Source organism: Loxodonta africana, chromosome 1 (assembly GCF_030014295.1).
Source record: "Loxodonta africana isolate mLoxAfr1 chromosome 1, mLoxAfr1.hap2, whole genome shotgun sequence".
Classification (NCBI taxonomy): domain Eukaryota; kingdom Metazoa; phylum Chordata; class Mammalia; order Proboscidea; family Elephantidae; genus Loxodonta; species Loxodonta africana.
The window spans coordinates 2,174,375-2,194,269 of NC_087342.1; the positions used below are offsets into that span (position 1 = coordinate 2,174,375).

Sequence of the window (19,895 nt, forward strand, 5' to 3'; positions counted from 1 at the left end):
GGGGAAAAGACAGTCTTTTTAACAAATGGTGCTGGCATAACTGGATATCCATCTGCAAAAAAAATGAAACAAGACCCATACCTCACTCCATGCACAAAAATGAGCTCAAAATGGATCAAAGACCTAAATATAAAATCTAAAATGATAAAGATCATGGAAGAAAAAATAGGGACAGCGTTAGGAGCCCTAACACATGGCATAAACAGTATACAAAACATTGCTAACAGTGCAGAAAAAAAACTACAGAACTGGGAGCCACTAAAAATCAAACACCTGTGCTCATCCAAAGACTTCACCAAAAGAGTAAAAAGATTACCTACAGACTGGGAAAAGGTTTTTAGCTATGACATTTCCGATCAATGCCTGACCTCTAAAATCTACATGATACTGCACAAACTCAAGTACAAAAAGACAAACAACCCAATCAAAAAAAAGAGAAAACAATAAAGAGGGACTAAGAAATGTAATCATACATCTTCCATACGGAGAGGAAGATACGGCAATACAAAGATATAAAATTAGGTTTAAATTAAGAAAAATAGGGGTAAATAATAAGGTAACCACAAAGGAAACAAACTATATCCTACACATCAAAATAGAATACAAGAAAAAAATAGAGACTCAACAGAAACAAATAAACAATAATGAATATGACAAAGGCAATATATAAAGATAATCTACTCAGCACATAAAATTAAGTTGGAAAAAAGAAAGTGCCAACAACACACACAAAAAAGACACCAAAATGTTAGCACTAAATTCATACCCATCCATAATTACGCTGAATGTTAATGGACTAAACGCACCATTAAAGAGACAGAGAGTGGCAGAATAGATTAAAAAACACAATCCGTCTATATGCTGCCTACAAGAGACACACCTTAGACTTAGACACACAAACAAACTAAAATTCAAAGATGGAAAAAATATATCAAGCAAACAACAGTCAAAAAAGAGCAGGAGTGGCAATATTAATTTCTGACAAAACAGACTTGAAAGTTAAATCCACCACAAAGGATAAGGAAGGACACTATATAATGATTAAAGGGCCAATACACCAGGAGGATACAACCATATCAAAAATTTATGTACCCAATGACAGGGCTGCAAGATACATAAAACAAACTCTATCGGCATTGAAAAGTGAGATAGACAGCTCCACAGTTACAGTAGGAGAGACTTCAACACACCACTTTCAGTGAAGGACAGGACATCCAGAAAGAAGCTCAATAAAGACATGGAAGATCTAAATGCCACAATCAACCAACTTGACCTTATAGACATATACAGAACACAGCACCCAAATGCAACCAAGTATACTTTCTTTTCTAGTGCACATGGAACAGTGTCTAGAATAGACCACATATGAGGTCATAAAGCAAGCCTTAGCAGAATCCAAGACACTGAAATATCACAAAGCATATTCTCTGACCCTAAGGTCATAAAAGTAGAAATCAATAACAGAAAAAGCAGGGAAAAGAAATCAAACACTTGGAAACTGAACAATACCCTGCTCAAAAAAGACTGGGTTATAGAGGACATTAAGGATGAAATAAAGAAATTCACAGAGTCCAACAAGAATAAAACATTTCCAATTAGAAACTTTGGGACACAGCCAAAGCAGTGCTCAGATGGCAATTTATATCAATAAATGCACACAGGAAAAAAGAAGAAAGGGCCCAATCAAAGGATTATCCCTACAACTTGAACAAATAGAAAGAGATAAACAAAAGAAACCCTCAGGCACCAGAAGAAAATAAATAATAAAAATTACAGCAGCACTAAATGAAATAGAAAACAGAAAAACAACTGAAAGAATTAATAAGACCAAAAGCTGGTTCTTTGAAAAAATCAACAAAATTGATAAACTACTGGACAAACTGACAAAAGAAAAACAGCAGAGGAAGCAAATAACCCAAATAAGAAATGAGATGGGCAATATTACAACAGACCCAACTGAAATTAAAAGAATCATATCAGATTACTATGAAAAATTGTAAAAAAAAAATTTTTTTTTTAACAAATTGGAAAACCTAGAAGAAATGGATGAATTCCTAGAAACACACTACCTACCTAAACTAACATAAACAGAGATAGAAAAACTAAACTGACCCATAACAAAACAAGAGACTGAAAAGCTACTCAAAAACTCCCAACAACAACAAAAAAAAGCCCTGGCCCAGACAGCTTCAACTGCATAGTTCTACCAAACATTCAGAGAAGAGTTAACACCACTGTTACTAAAGGTATTTCAGACCATAGAAAAGGACGGAATACTGCTAAACCCATTCTATGAAGCCAGCATATCCCTGATACCAAAGCCAGGTAAAGTTGTTGTTATTGTTGTCGTTGTTAGGTGCAGTTGAATCGGTTCTGACTCATAGCGACCCTATGTACAACAGAAACACTGCCGGTCCTAAGCCATCCTTACAATCATTGTTATGCTTGAGCTCATTGTTGCAGCCACTGTGTCAATCCACCTCATTGAGGGTCTTCCTCTTTTCCGCTGACCCTGTACTCTGCCAAGTATTATGTCCTTCTCCAGGGACTGATCCCTCCTGGCAGCATGTCCAAAGTATGTAAGACAGTCTCGCCATCCTTGCTTCTAAGGAGCATTCTGGTTGTATTTCTTCTAAGACAGATTTGTGCGCTCTTTTGGCAGTCCATGGCATATTCAATATTCTTTGCCAACACCACAATTCAAAGGCATCAACTCTTCTTCGGTCTTCCTTATTCATTGTCCAGCTTTCACATGCATATGATGCGATTGAAAATACCATGGCTTGGGTCAGGCGCACCTTAGTCTTCAAGGTGACATCTTTGCTCTTCATCACTTTAAAGAGGTCCTTTGCAGCAGATTTACCCAATGCAACGCGTCTTTTGATTTCTTGACTGCTGCTTCCATGGCTATTGATGATGGATCCAAGTAAAATGAAATCCTTGACAACTTCAATCTTTTTTCCGTTTATCGTGATGTTGCTCATTGGTCCATTTGTGATGATTTTTGTTTTCTTTATGTTGCGGTGCAATCCATACTGAAGGCTGTGGTCTTTGATCTTCATTAGTAAGTGCTTCAAGTCCTCTTCACTTTCAGCAACGAAGGTTGTGTCATCTGCATAATGCAGGTTGTTAATGAGTCTTCCTCCAATCCTGATGCCTTGTTCTTCTTCATATAGTCCAGCTTCTCGGATTATTTGTTCAACATACAGATTAAATAGGTATGGTGAAAGAACACAACCCTGACACACACCTTTCCTGACGTTAAACCAATCAGTATCCCCTTGTTCTGTCCAAACAACTGCCTAGTGATCTATGTAAAGGTTCCTCATGAGCACAATTAAGTGTTCTGGAATTCCCATTCTTTGCAGTGTTATCCATAGTTTGTTATGATCCACACAGTTGAATGCCTTTGCATAGTCAATAAAACACAGGTAAACATCCTTCTGGTACTCTCTGCTTTCAGCCAGGATCCATCTGAAATCAGCAATGATATCCCTGGTTCCACGTCCTCTTCTGAAACCAGCCTGAATTTCTGGCAGTTCCCTGTCGATACACAGCTGCAGCTTTTTCTGAATGATCTTCAGCAAAATTTTGCTTGCGTGTGATATTAATGATATTGTTCTATAATTTCCATATTCGGTTGGATCACCTTTCATGGGAATCGGCATAAATATGGATGTCTTCCAGTCAGTTGGCCAGGAAGCTGTCTTCCATATATCTTGGCATAGACGAGTGAGCACCTCCAGCGCTGCATCTGTTTCTTGAAACATCTCAATTGATATTCCATCAATTCCTGGAGCCTTGTTTTTCACCAATGCCTTCAGAGCAGCTTGGACTTCTTCCTTCAGTACTCTTGGTTCCTGATCATATGCCACCTCTTGAAATGGGTGAACATCGACTAATTCTTTTTGGCATAATGGCTCTGTGTATTCCTTCCATCTTCTTTTGATGGTAAAGACAGGTAAAGACACCACACACAAAAAAATTACAGACCTATATCCCTCATGAACTTAGATGCAAAAATCCTCCACAAAATTCTAGCCAATAGAATTCAACAACATATCAAAAAATAATTCATCATGACCAAGTGGGATTCATACCAGGTATGCAGGGATGGTTCAACATTAGAAAAACAATTAATGTAATCCAAAACCAAAACCAAACCTAGTGCCGTCAAGTCGATTCCGACTCATAGTGACCCTATAGGACAGAGTAGAACTGCCCCATAGAGTTTCCAAGGAGTGCCTGGTGGATTCAAACTGCTGACCCTTTGGTTAGCAGCCGTAGCACTTAACCACTACACCACCAGGGTTTCCTAATGTAATCCATCCTACAAAGAAAACAAAAGACAAGAATCACATGATTTTATCAGCTGACGCAGAAAAGGCATTTGACAAAGTTCAACACCCATTCATGATAAAAACTCTCAGCAAAATAGGAATAGAAGGAAAATTCCTCAACATAATAAAGGGTATTTATACAAAGCCAACAGCCAACATTGTCCTAAATGGAGAGAGCCTGAAAGCATTCCCACTGAGATCGGGAACCAGACAAGGATGCCCTTTATCACTGCTCTTATTCAACATTGTGCTGGAGGTCCTAGCCAGAGCAATTAGGCTAGATAAAGAAATAAAGGGCACCCAGATTGGCAAGAAAGAAGTAAAATTATCTCTATTTGCAGACGACATGATCTTATACACAGAAAACCCTAATGAATCCTCAAGAAAACTACTGAAACTAATAGAAGAGTCGAGCAGAGTATCAGTATACAAGATAAACGTACAAAAATCAGTTGGATTCCTCTACACCAACAAAAAGAACATCAAAGAGGAAATCACGAAATCAATACTATTTACAGTAGCCCCCAAGAAGATAAAATACATAGGGATAAATCTTACCAAAGGTTTAAAAGACTTAAAGAAAATTATAAAACACTTCTGCAAGAAACCAAAAGAGATCTACATAAGTGGAAAACATACCTTGCTCATGGATAGGAAGACTTAACATTATAAAAATGTCTATCCTACCAAAAGCGATCTATAGATACAATGCAATTCCAATCCAAATTCCAACGACATTCTTTAATGAGATGAAGAAACAAATCACCAACTTCATATGGTAGGGAAAGAGGTTCTGGATAAGTAAAGCATTACTGAAAAAGAAGAACATAGTGGGAGGCCTTACTCTACCTGATTTTAGAACCTATTATATATACCACCACAGTAGTCAAAACACCTGGTACTGGTACAACAACAGATACATAGACAAATGGAACATAATTGAGAATCCAGACATAAATCCATCCATATACGTGCAGCTGATATTTGACAAAGGTCCCAAAACAGTTAAATGGGGAAAAGACAATCTTTTTAACAAATGGTGCTGGCATAACTGGATATCCATCTGCAAAAAAATGAATCAAGACCATACCTCACTCCATGCACAAAAACAAGCTCAAAATGGATCAAAGACCTAAACAGAATACCTAAAACAATAAAGATCATGGAAGAAAAAATAGGGACAACATTAGCAGCCCTAATACATGGCATAAACAGTATATAATACATTACTAAGAATGCAGAAGAAAAACTAGATAACTGGGAGCTCCTAAAAATCAAACACCTATGCTCATCCAAAGACTTCACCAAAAGAGTAAAAAGATTACCTACAGACTGGGAAAAAGTTTTTAGCTATGACATTTACAATCAGTGCCTGATCTCTAAAATCTACATGATACTGTAAAAACTCAACTACAAAAAGACAAATAACCCAGTTAAAAAATGGGCAAAAAGTATGAACAGACACTTCACAAAAGAAGACATTCACGTAGCTAACAGATACATGAGGAAATGCTCACGATCGTTAGCCATTAGAGAAATGAAAATCAAAACTACAATGAGATTCCATCTCACTCCAGCAAGGCTGGCATTAATCCAAAAAACACAAAACAATAAATGTTGGAGAGGCTGTGGAGAGTTTGGAAACTTATACACTACTGGTGGGAATGTAAAATGGTACAACCACTTTGGAAATTGATTTGGCGCTTCCTTAAAAAGCCAGAAATAGAACTACCATATGATCCAGCAATCCCACTCCTTGGAATATATCCTAGAGAAATAAGAGCCTTTACACAAACAGATATACGCACACCCATGTTTATTGCAGCACTGTTTACAATAGCAAAAAGCTAGAAGCAACCAAGGTGCCCATCAACAGATGAATGGATAAATTATGGTATATTCACACAATGGAATACTATGCATCGATAAAGAACAGTGAGGAATCTGTGAAACATTTCATAACATGGAGGAACCTGGAAGGCATTATGCTGAGTGAAATTAGTCAGCTACAAAAGGACAAATACTGTATAAGACCTCTAGTATAAGAACTTGAGAAATAGTTTAAACTGAGAAGAAAATATTCTTTGATGGTTACCAGAGGGGGGAGGGAGGGATGGTGGGAGAGGGATATTCACTAATTGGATAGTAGAGAAGAACTACTTTAGGTGATGGGAAAGACAACACACAATACAGGTGAGGTCAGCACAACTGGACTAAACCAAAAGCAAAGAAATTTCCCAAATACACTGAATGCTTCGAAGGCCAGTGTAGCAGGGGCAGGAGTTTGGGGGCCATGGTTTCAGGGGACATCTAAGTCAATTGGCATAATAAAATCTATTAAGAAAACATTCTGCATCCCACTTTGGAGAGTGACATCTGGGGTCTTAAATGCTAGCAAGCAGCCATCTAAGATGCATCAATTGGTCTCAACTCACCTGGATTAAAGGAGAATGAAGAACACCAAGGACACAAGGTAATTACAAGCCCAAGAGACAGAAAGGGCCACATAAACCAGAGACTACATCAGCCTGAGACCAGAAGAGCTAGATGGTGCCTGGCTACAACTGATGACTGCCCTGACAGGGAACACAACACAGAATCCCTGAGGGAGCAGGCGAGCAGTGGGATGCAGACCCCAAATTCTCATAAAAAGACCAGACTTAATGGTCTCACTGAGACTGGAAGGACCCCAGTGGTCATGGCCCCCAGACCTTCTGTTGGCCTAGGACAGGACCCATTCCCAAAGCCAACTCTTCAGACAGGGATTGGACTGAACAATGGGTTGGAGAGGGATGCTGGTAAGAAGTGAGTTTCTTGCAACAGGTGGACACTTGAGACTATGGTGGCATCTCCTCCCCGAAGGGGAGATAAAAGGGTAGAGGGGGTTAGAAGCTGGCAAAATGGAGACAAAAAGAGAGTGGAGAGAGGGAGCAAACTGTCTCATTAGGGGGAAAGCAATTGGTAGCATGTAGCAAGGTGTATATGAGTTTTTGTGTGACAGACTGACTTGATTTGTAAACTTCCACTTAAAGCACAACAAAAATCAAAAAAAGAACAATAAGGTTAAGGGCCTCAGACCTAGGCAGAGCTTTGTTTTCTTTCAATTATTTCAGATTTTTCCTTCTTCAGTCAGAATCTGCTGCAGTGTTTTAAGACATATTGATTGCAGTCATCAATAAAAAGGCACTATTATAAAAATATGGAATGGATTTTTTCATATACAATATGGTTTTCTAGAAAGACACTTGGCACTAGGTAGGAAGATAAAGGTTTTCTTCTTGTTCGCACACTTTCCACTTCTGTAACTTCTCTCCTTGATCTGGACCTCTTTAGACAGCAGTCCATACTCCAAGTTTTGCTGATGTTAACTGAAATTTTAATTTACCTGCTCATATCTTCCCTACAATCTTTGTGTATGCTTTTGAAGTTGACTATCTGCTAAATGGGATATCAATGTGTTATCAGAATTTTGACAACGGTCTTTCAAATACACTTTGTTAATCTTTAGGAGAAATTTTAATGGTTATTAAGTCATGACTTTATCCAAAGGAACCATTGAAAATAGAAAATTTGGGTCCTGTGACAGGGCAAAGCGTATATTTTGGGGATCTGAACCCTCAATCTTCATCACGAAGTCTATAATCTATTCTGCCAAAGAACAGAAAAATTTACACTGAATCTTTATCATAACCCATACTGTCTATTCTAATATTAAAGACAATAGTACTTTTACAGCCCCTTTCAAAGGAACAGTGTAGTATAAGTTCCATGCTTGCCCCTTCAATGAATGAATAAATAAATGAAAAGTAAAATGTATATCTTAAAAAAAAATGTGCATTTTGAAAAACAGAAACTTAGATCAAGGAAGTGACTGATATAGAAAATTTATTATATTCTTCTTTAATTTGGGGGAGTTCTATAACTTTAAAATAAGGGGAATTCAACACCTTTAACGTTCAATATACAAGCACCAAAAAGTCAAATCTATAATACTGGTAGTAAGATTAGCCTATAAAATGAATGTGTCCAAATAGTTTTTGGTTTTTAAAAAATATGGGCAATCTTACCATCACTATTTTAAAATAAAGCTTTTATTTTTGTTGTCATCAGCTAGGTACCTCCTTAGCTACGTACCCTGGGCAATGGCACTTTGGCTTTGATTTCTTTCTCTAATGCTAATTCAGAAAAAATGTTGAAAACAAAGATATTACTATCTGCTCCACCAGTCACCAAGAAACGATCATCAAAGCTAGTGGAGATGTTTTTAATATGCCCGTAATCATTGTCATGCATACTGAATTGCCAGTATTCCTCCATACTGGTCAGTGAAAAGTCATTCTGACTTAGGATATAGACTCGAATGGCTCCGTTTTCCATTCCACAAAACATCATAATTCGATTAAGGCTGTGAAACAAAAAGAAAATAGATTGTTATTCATACTAATCTGAAAATAATGTTTAATTTTAAATTGAATGACAAGTGACTAAAATTTTAATTGGGTAGAGGAAAAAAAGCCAGTTTGAAATCTGGAGCTCTTATATATCTGATCTTCAGAAGGATGACTGGCACGTACGCTCAGTTCTCCATTATTAAGGCCTAACGATTCAAGTTGTGATGTCCACAGAATCACTGTAACCGTGACCCGTCATTATCTAACCATGCAATAGCATCCTTTTAAATAACATCAGGTAAATCCATAAAATTCAGTTGTGCGATAAACAAATTTTTGATGGGTGATTGAAATACGGTTTCAGGGTTAGCTTTGATACCATTTATTCATTTGCTTATCTAAGCAAACATTGTTTGAGTAACCCTCCATCTGGATGAATCAATAAGAACTGACCAGACCCATGATGGACAAAAGCATATATACTAATGGAATATAAGATTTTTTAAGCTTTTTTAAATTCTGTTTACCTGAAAGTGATAGATTGGATGGGATTATCCTCTGTACCCTCAAGAAAACGGAAATCAAAAGGTTCATCTTTCTGTTCTGTGATATCACGATTTTTGTCAAATGGGGGGAACTCACAGTGATACAGGAAGCCAGCGTCATAGCCACCCTGGAAAAGATAAATAACAGAGAGGGCGGCAGTGGACAATGAGACACATATGACCATGTGGAGATTTTTTGATTGTTTCAAAATTTAAAATACAAAATAGAGGTTTTAAAACATCTACTTTTATACTGTTTCTATGATTATAGATAGATTTGTTTTTTATTTTTTAGGAAACACCTCCATTGTTTATATGCAAATGTACAATTATAACAGATAAAAATATTACAGTGATTTTCTTTTCCTTAAAAGGTAATACAACAGCAATATCACTTTTAACTATATGCTGAATTCCATTTTATTTCAAATATTATTATGAATAGGCAGTGTTTAACAATAGGTCTTTTCAGGTCTTTGTTTTCACAGCTAGTTTTCAGCCTAGGGTACTTTTAAACACTGTTAATTTTCCAGGAAGAGCTATTTGGGTAAAACTTATCCTATGGTGAGGACAAGTGATCATCTGGAAGAGCTATACTGCTCCAGTTCCAACTTGCTTTCTTTCTCTATGTAAACCAGAGATTCCTTAAAGGAAATAAGGGCCAAAACATCTTTATCAACAACAAATAAATAAGAAACAGAAGGTAACAAAATGATCCCCTCTGAAAATCAAATTACTGAGTTTTCAACTTATGACAAAGGCAGGCTAAATTGCATTAGCCAGACCCTTCCACTGAAAATAACTAGAGCACGTTTTTTAGAAAGTACATTTGAATGCATTGGAGAGCTATCAAAATCGCAAGCTCCAGAAGAGAAGGGAAGCCAAGATAAGTGAGCCTGGCATTTAACATTGTTTCTTCCCCTGAGGCAACTGCCAATTCTGAAAGTGGCAGCTGACAGCCTAAGAGACTGAGCATAGATATTTGCAGTGTCATCAAGAAAGAAAGAGGGAAAGAATTTCCAGGGAGAAGAGATCATTGTAAACAAATTGGGCTTTCTGTTGGGACCCTAGAGTGCTATACCCTAGAGCTATGAGTAAACTAGAAATAGATGAGCCTTCAGAGGTTGTAAAGGCTAATTTCAATCATATTATTCACTGACTCAGCTAAAGTGACCTAAGATTTCTAGCTGCTTTCCAGAACCAAAAGTAAACCCTCTCCAGAAGATAATAACAAAATACAGAAATTTAAGCTATCTCTACAATTTTTTACACACAAAATCTATCACTCAATAGAAAATAACCAGGCTTGCTAAAAAAGACAACTAAAACTCAAAAGGAAAAAAAAGAAAGAAAAAAAAGAATCACAAAAGATATCAATAGTGAAGATTTCAAAATGGACTTCAAAATAACTATGATTAATATGCTTAAGGAATTTAATTGGGTTTTTTTTTTATAGGAATTTTTAGCAGTCAACTGGAACCTAAAAAAAGAAATAATGGAAATTCTAGAACTGAAAAATGAAATGATGAAAACTAAAAATCCAATCAATCAATTTAACATCAATTAGATACAGTTAAACAGCTGGAACAGATATCAGTATGCAGAGAAAATAAAGATACAAAAAATTTTTTAAAAAAGATTGTAAGATACATAGAGAATATGGCCAAAAGGGTCTAACATACATAAAATTGGAATCCTAGAAGAAGAGAATAAAAATATGGGGCAGAGGCAATATTAGGGGGATAATTTTTTTTTTTTAATGGCTGAAAACTTTCCAAAACTGAATAAAAACATGTTAGAATTCAAAAAGTGCTATGAGCTCCTAGGAACATAAATTTGAAGAAAGCACACCTTTAAAAAAATTTTTTCTTTAAAGCAACCAGAGAGAAAAGATGCGTTAACCTTAAAAAATAAAAAGATGCAACTGGGTTTTTAACAGAGTAGAAGACAAAAGGCAGAAAAAGACACCATCAAAATTTTGAAAAGAAAATCTCCAGCAAAAATAAAGACAAAATGAAAATATTTTAAAAGAGAGAGAGAAAATTTGCCACAAGCAGACCTACACTAAAGAAAACAGTAAAGGATATTTTTTAGGCAGAGGTTGCAATTATAAAGATGTAGAAAGGAATGAACAACAAGAAAAAGGATAAACCAAAACAATATTGACAATATTAAACAACAATCAAACGTCTTCTAGGAATAAAAATAAAATACAACAGGGAAGGAGGATAAATGAAGCTAAAGTGTTCTAAGATCCTTTTTTCTCTGGAACTAGTAAGATAATTAGTTTATAACAGATTTTATTAAGGACACATAGTATGACCTTTAGGATGACCTCTAAAAAGAATAGTAAAAGAATGTATAATAGCCTAAAAGAAGGAGAAATCTGGGGGGCTGGGGGGTAGAACCACCTAATCATCCAACAGGAGGCTAAAAAAAAGGAATACACAATTGGTTGGACACGTAGAGATAATAAGATGATAGATTTAATCTAAAATATATCAGTAATTACATTAAATATAAATGGACATATTACTCTATTAAAAGACAATGGATGATAAGATCTTTTTTTTTTTTTAAATAAAGCCTAACCACATGCTGCTTACAACAGACAACCTTTCAATACAAGGATATCAGAAGGAAAAGGAAAGGAAAGGATCATGAATGACTCCCAGAGTTTTGGCTTAGTAATTGGATGGGTGGTTGTCCTGCATACTGTGATGGAGATGGGAGAGGTTTTCATGGAGTAAAGGTGGTTTGAGAGTTATGTTTGGGACATGTTAATTTGGAGGTGCCATGTGAAAATGTCAAGTTGGATATACACATCTGGAGTTTAGGGAAGATGTCAGGACTAGAGATAAAATTTTGAGGCTCACTGGCATGTAAGTGATATTTAAAGCCACAGGACTACATGAAGTCACCTAGCAAAAAGGGGGTGCCCAATACCACACCCTGGACTTTAAGGCTTGTTCAGCAAATGAGAAGTAGCAAAAGAGGCTGAAAAGCAGTGGCCAGGACAGTGTGGTGTCTTGGAAGACAAGTGTTTTATGAAGGGAAGGTCAACTCTATTGAATGTTTCTGAAATTCAAAAGAACAGACAAGTGACCACTGAACTGGCAATACGGAGGTCACTGGTGCGGTGAAGTGGTACGGACAGAAGCCCAGTTGGAATAGATTGAAGACCAAATAGGAACTGAAATGAAGCCAATAACTACAGACAAGCCATTCAAGTTTTCCTGTAAAGCAGCAGTAGAAGGAAGGAAAAGAGAGGTTAAGGCAGGATTTTTAACATGGTAGACTAAGGCATGTTTATGTGTTGATGACAGGAACTGAGCAAAAAGAGAGAAACTGATGATACAGGATAGCAAGTGGTTAGTTTCAGGAGGAAAATAGTTGAGTAAGTGTGAAGGGATGAGACCAAGAAGCCATATGGAAAGAGAGTCCTTGGAAAGGGGCTGGGAACCATTCACTAACTATAACAAGAGGCAAAGCTCTCCAAACATGCGTGGATCCTGATAGGGTGTTATATCTGATTGTGGGACAATGAGGACATTCCCATCTGAATAATTTTATTTTCTCAGTGAAGTGTGAGGTTATCATTGGAGAATCAGGGAAGGTACAAAATATTCGAAGGGTGAAGAAAACTGAACCAATAGTTTTGAGAAGTGGGAAAGTGAACACTGTTGGGCAGTAGAACCACCTGCAGTGTGAGTACTGATTGGGAAACTGTGCTCATGTTTTAAAAGTGAGAACTGTTTATCTCCAGCATCTACTTGGATGTAGAAAAAGAGTTGGCAAAGAGTTGGACTAAGCAGAGATTGCACTACCACCTCTGTGAAGTATATCTTACCTTTCTTGCTAGTGTAGCATAATGGTTATGGGCCTAGACTCTGGACCCAGACTGCATGAGCTCAGATCCTGGCTCTACCACTTACTAGTTATATGGGCTTGGGTGAGTTACTTAACCTCTCCATGCCTTGGCTCATTCATGTCTAAAATGGAGATGCTAATAGCACTTATTTTATAGGGTAAGTTACTTAGAATGGTGCCAGGTACTAAGTAAAACCTGTTGCTGTCAAGTCGATTATGACTCAGCAGCACTATAGTACAAAGCAGGCCTGCCCCGCAGGGTTTCCAAGGCTGTAATCTTTACAGACGCAGGCTGCCACATCCTTCTGTCATGGAACGGCTGGTGGATTCAAACCACCGACCTTCCAGTTAGCAGTCAAGTGCTTTAACCACTGCATAACCAGGACTCCTTACAAAGTAAGTAGGGTTACCATATTCAACAAACAAAAACACGGGACACCCAGTTTAAATTTGGATTTCAGATAAACAAAAAATATAAGTATAAATATGTCCCATGTAATATTTATCTGGCAACCCTAAGATTAAGAACTAAATATATTTGTTAAATAAATGAATTTTTTTTTTTTTTGTATCTATGTTTTCAGGACTCTGGAACTCTATTACATTATATTACAGTTACTTCTTTTTGTGCCTCTCTCCTTCATGATATGAGAAAATTTCCTGAGGGCAGGAACCATGCCTTATTTATCCTTTGAACTCCACATGAAAATAGACATCAATAATTGTTTTGTAAAATATATAAAGGGTAAAGACCACACAAAAGCAATCCATCACACTACAGGCCACTTCCTGGCTTTTCTAGCCATTGTCTTGTAACTCCCACCCAAGCGACTGGGTGGGACTCTGCAAATAGGGTAACTGTGGTCCACCAAGGGGACTGGTCCCCACACACATCTGTCAGTTTGTTGTACTGCAGGGGCTTGTGTGTTGCTCTGATGCTGGAAGCTATGCTGCCGGTATTCAAATACAGCAGGGTCACCCATGGCAGACAGGTTTCAGCTGAGCTTCCAGACTAAGACAGACTAGGAAGAAGGACCCCACAGTCTATTTCTGAAAAGAGTGAGCCAGTGAAAACGTTATAAATAGCAGAGAAACACTGTCTGATATAGTGCCAGAAGATGAGCCTCTCAGGTTGGAAGGTACTGAAAATATGAGTGGGGAAGAGCTGCCTCCTCAAAGTAGAGTCAACCTTAATAATGTGGATGGAGTCAAGCTTTTGGGACCTTCATTTGCCGATGTGGCACTACTCAGAATGAGAAGAAACAGCTGCAAACATCCATTAATAATCAGAACCTGGAATGTATGAAGTATGAATCTAGGAAAATTGGAAATCGTCAAAAATGAAATGGGACACATCAACATTGATATCCTAGGCATTAGTGAGCTAAAAAGGACCGATATTGTTCATTCTGAATCGGACAATCATATGGTCTACTACGATGGCAACAACAACTTGAAGAGGAATGGCGTTGCATTCATTGCCAAAAACAACATTTCAAGATCTATCATGAAGTACAATGCTGTCAGTGATAAGATACTACCCATACGCCTCCAAAGAAGACTATTATTCAAATTTATGTACCAACCACTAAGGCCAAAGATGAAGAAATTGAGGATTTTTACCAACTTCTGCAGTCTGAAATTGATTGAACATGCAATCAGGATGCACTGATAATTACTGGTGACTGGAATGTGAAAGTTGGAAAACAATGAACAAGGATCAGTAGTTGGAAAATATGGCCTTGGTGATAGAAATGATGCCAGAGAGCACATGACTGAATTTTGCAAGACCACCGACTTCTTCATTGCAAATAGCTTTTTCACCAACATAAATGGCAACCATACACATGGACCTCACCAGATGGAATACCCAGGAATCAAATCGACTATACCTGTGGAAAGAGACGATGGAAAAGCTCAATATCATCAGTCAGAACAAGGCCAGGGCCCAACTGCGGATCAGATCATCAATTACTCATATGCAAGTTGAAGCTGAAATGAAGAAAATTAGAGCAAGTCCACAAGAACCAAAGTACAATTTTGAGAATATCCCACCTGAATTTAGAGATCTTCTCAGGAATAGATTTGACGCGTTGAACACTAATGACCAAAGACCAGACGAGTTGCAGAATGACATCAAGGACATCATATATGAAGAAAGTAAGAGGTCATTAAAAAGACAAGAGAAACAGAAAAGACCTACATGGATATTAGGAGAGACTCTGAAACTTGCTCTTGAACGTCGAGTAGCTAAAGCAAAAGGAAAAAATGACAAAGAGCTGAACAGAAGATTTCAAACAGCGGCTCGAGAAGACAAGGTAAAGTATTATGATGACATGTCCAAAGACCTGGAGATAGGAAACCAAAAGGGAAGAACATGCTCAGCATTTCTCAAACTGAAAGAACTGAAGAAAAAATTCAGGCCTCGAGTTGCAATAATGAAGGATTCTACAGGGAAAATATTAAACAATGCAGGATGCATCAAAAGAAGATGGAAGGAATACACAGTCACTATACAAAAAGAATTGGTTGATGTTCAGCCATTTCAGGAAGTACCATATGATAAGGAACTGATGGTAATGAGGGAAGAAGTCCAAGCTGCACTGACAGCACTGGCAAAAAACAAGGCTCTGGGAACTGATGGAATACCAATTGAGATGTTTCAACAAACGGATGCAGCCCTGCAAGTGCTCACTTGTCTATGCCAAGAAATTTGGAAGACAGCTACCTGGCCAACTGCCTGGAGGAAATCCATATTTATGCATATTCCCAAAAAAGATGATCCAACCATATGCGGAAATTATCTAACAATATCCTTGATGTCACACACAAGCAAAATTTTGCCGAAGATCATTCAAAAGTGGCTGCAGCAGTATATCAACAGGAAACTGCCAGAAATTCAAGCCAGATTCAGAAGAGGACATGGAACAAGGAATATCACTGCTGATGTCAAATGGATCGTGGCTGTAAGCAGAAAATACCACAAAGATGTTTACCTGTGTTTTATTGACTATGCAAAGGCATTCAACTGTGTGAATCATAACAAATTATAGATAACATTGCAAAGAATGGGAATTTCAGAACGCTTAATTATGCTCATGAGGAACCTGGACATGGATCAAGATGCAGTCGTTCAAATGGAACAAAGGGATATCATATGGTTTAAAGTCAGGAAAAGTGTGTCAGGGTTGTATCCTTTCACCATACCTATTAAATCTGTATGCTGAGAAAATATGCCAAGCAGCTGGACTATATGAAGAAGAATGGAGCATAGAGATTGGAGGAAGACTCATTAACAACATGCAATATGCAGATGACACAACCTTGCTTGCTGAAAGTGAAGAGGACTTAAAGCACTTACTGATGAAGACCAAAGACCACAGCCTTCAGTATGGATTACACCTCAATACAAAGAAAACAAAAACCCTCACAACTGGACCAATAAGCAACATCATGATAAATGGGGAAAAGATTGAAGCTGTCAAGGATTTCATTTTACTGGATCCACAATCAACACCCATGGAAGCAGCAGTCAGGAAATCAAAAGATGCATTGCATTGGGCAAATCAGCTGCAGAAGACCTCTTTAAAGTATTGAAAGGCAAAGATGTCACCTTGAGGACTAAGGTGTGCCTGACCCAAGCCATAGTGTTTTCAATCACTTTATATGCATGTGAAAGCTGGACAATGAATAAGGAAGACCAAAGAAGAGTTGATGCCTTTGAATTGTGGTGCTGGTGAAGAATATTGAATATGCCATGAACTGCCAAAAGAATGAACAAGTGTCTTGGAAGAAGTACAGCCAGAATGCTCTTTAGAAGCAAGGATAGTGAGACTACATCTCACATGCTTTGGACATGTTATCAGAAGGGACAAGTCCCTGGAGAAGGACATCATGCTTGGTAAAACAGAGGGTCAGCGAAAAAGAGGAAGACCTTCAACAAGAAGGGCTGACACAGTGGCTGCAATAATGGGCTCAAGCACAGCAACAATTACAAGGATGGCGCAAGACCAGGCAGTGTTTCATTCTGTTGTTCATAGGGTCGCTATGAGTTGGAACCAACTCGGTGGCACCTAACTGGGCTTGAAATGAGCCATCCCAGAGAGGATCTCACCATCATTGAGGAAGAAGGGCCAAGAGTGGAGCACGTCCTTTGGACCCTGGATCCCTGTTCTCAGAGCTCCCGGAACCAGAAGGCAGAGAGAGAGATGTAACACTGTAAACAGCGAGAAGCAGTGGCAGAGAAATGGCAGCAGGAAGGACTGGCAGGAGACGGTGCAGTGGGATTCCTAGCCCACAGAGTGAGAAAGCTGTGTGCCTTCAGGCCAAAACTTAACGATGGAGTGGGGTGCCTCGGGGCACTTACCAGCAGAGCTAAAAGAGCTTTCTAACACTTGCCTGAGCAGGGCATAGGCCAAGGGAACAGAGAGAGGTGTGCCTGTGGGCTAAGAGGCTGTCCTGATGGAAGAACTATATCCTGAGTGTTTCTGAACCTGAATTGTACCCTGTTACATCCCTAATAAACCCCGTAACAGTAAGTATCACCTGTGAGTTCTGCGTAGCCATTGCAATGAATTATCAAACCCAACAGAGAAGTAGAGATTGCCATGGGAGGGACAGTTGGTATCAGAATTGGTAAAAATGGCAGAGAGAGGCGGCATTGCTAACATCTGCCTCATAGGAATCAGCCTTGGGCTGTTGATCTTGATTCTGCTCCCTCCGTGTGAAGTTAGAGGAAGTCAGACATCACCCCATGCCATTTTTACAGGGTCAATTTCTAGGAAAAGTCAAAGAGGAGAGGAGTCAACCCTCATCACTCCTTGTGATAACAGGCCTTCGCTGGTCAGTCTGTTGGCCTGGCCAAAGACCCGTGACCACTTGTAAATTAATGATGACCTTTCATACATATTTTTAAGTCAATTACTATTATTATTTGGTAATGGAACTTAAAATTGTGAAAAATTTATAATAAAGGAAATTTTGCTTTGCAATAGAGAGAAAAAAAATGTTCTGTGATTGTACTAGAAAATCTACAAGTAAAGAATGTACTCCAGCAGCACTGTGCCGATCCCTGGTAGTTGTTTCCCAATATCCATTTTTTCCCTTCTTCCTCATTAGCCAAATCCAAATTTTGTTCAGGATAGCAATGTGCCCATTTAAAGACACTCATCTTCCCAGACTTCCATAGACCCACATGGCACAGCTTCTAGACAACAAGATATGAGCAAAGGTCTACTTTTAATTTCAAAATTAAAAAACAACCAACCCAGCTGGCAAACCCCTTAGCCCTTCACCCTTCTACCTTTGACTGTTCTCCTTTGACCTGCCTGGGACATGTATGTTGATCATAGATGATAACAGACATAACAAGTAAAATAAATGTTAAGATGGTATATGAACAACAGTAACTCATATTCATTGACCCAAACTCACACTTTCAACAGTAGTTAATGAATTAAGTCTTACCACAAGAGTAAGAAAGTAAGAGTGACTATGAATTATACTGGAATAGAGCTGAGATAAAAATGATTGATTACACTATCACTCACCAAAGAAACCCAGAACTTCTGTGGTCCAGAGTAAAACCCACAGAGGATCTGACAGGGGGTGGGTGGAATGAAGATTTCAGGTAACGGCTCCTCTTCCTCTTCCACTTCTGCCTGCTCCTCCTGGAATATTTTTTCTCCTTCTTCTCCCAACTCTTCTATTAGCTGCTTCCTCCTTTTTTCCCTTTCTTTCTCCTTCAACTCCATTTGTTTCTTCCTCTTTTCAATTTCTATTAATCTCTTTTTTAAAAGAGACATTAAAAAAAAGGAAGATATAAAAACACCTGCAACTCACATTCATGCTTTTATACTATCGGGGATGGACAAAGAAAGTAGAAAGAAAATAGAAAAACTCACAGCTCTGATATAACCAATAATCCCACTTAAAAGTAGCTATCAATTTGGGGAAATTTTTATTATTAAAATATTCAAATCATTGGAATGACCATCATTTCTGTTTTACTCCCATCAATCCTGGTTTTACAGAAATTATTCAGTCATTTTTTTTTCCTAATAATGATGCTAAATACAGTTTCTCAAAGAGCTTATCACTGTCCACTGTGAATTAGGCAACTGAAATAATCCACAAGGGGAGTTGTTCCCAACTTTAGTAATCTGTGATTTAAGCCCTCATCATCTATCAACTGGCCATTGCAAAAGACTCCTAACACTGGTCTCCTTACGTCGCTTCTTTCACCTCTTCATTCTGTTTACCCTTCAGAATTATCTTCTTAATTTTTATGACCTCATTACATCAGTCCCTTCCTCAAAAACTCACAGTGGATTCCAATAGTCCAGGAATTAAATTGGAATGTCTTGGTTGGCCTTAAAGAGTGCATTTGCTGGTTAGACTCCTGTCACATACCCCTACAATTGTATCCATCAGCTTCACTAGTCCATTCTTCATTTCTTAAAAACACCAAAAATGCTCACAACTCTACCTTCCTTCGGGATGTTCTCTCAGCCTTTGCTGCCCTTCTCTCCATTTTCATCCTGTCAAAATCTTTCCCATTTTTAAAGTATTAATGTCACCTCCATGCAGCCATCTTTCACCCCACCCCCACCCCTTCATCAGAATCATATCTTCTTCTTTCCTTCCTAGGATTCTGTGTGTGCGTGTGTGTGTGTGTGCATGCATGTGCACACATGCTTTAGAAAAAGGTTTACAGAGCAAATTAATTTCTCATTAAACGATACACATAT

At 38.1% G+C, this 19,895-nt stretch overlaps 1 protein-coding gene across 1 annotated transcript in view; it reads right to left on the minus strand.

Annotated features, from left to right (window-relative positions):
• Nucleotides 1–19,895, minus strand: part of CFAP44 (cilia and flagella associated protein 44) — a 148,161-nt gene that overhangs the window by 61,525 nt on the left and 66,741 nt on the right. Inside the window, exons 18-20 of the mRNA XM_064280501.1 lie at nucleotides 18,696–18,932; nucleotides 9,259–9,404; nucleotides 8,475–8,745 (exon numbers count right to left, since the gene is read on the minus strand). Of these exons, the coding sequence (XP_064136571.1) occupies nucleotides 8,475–8,745; nucleotides 9,259–9,404; nucleotides 18,696–18,932 (654 nt within the window). The remainder of the gene's footprint in view (nucleotides 1–8,474; nucleotides 8,746–9,258; nucleotides 9,405–18,695; nucleotides 18,933–19,895) is intronic.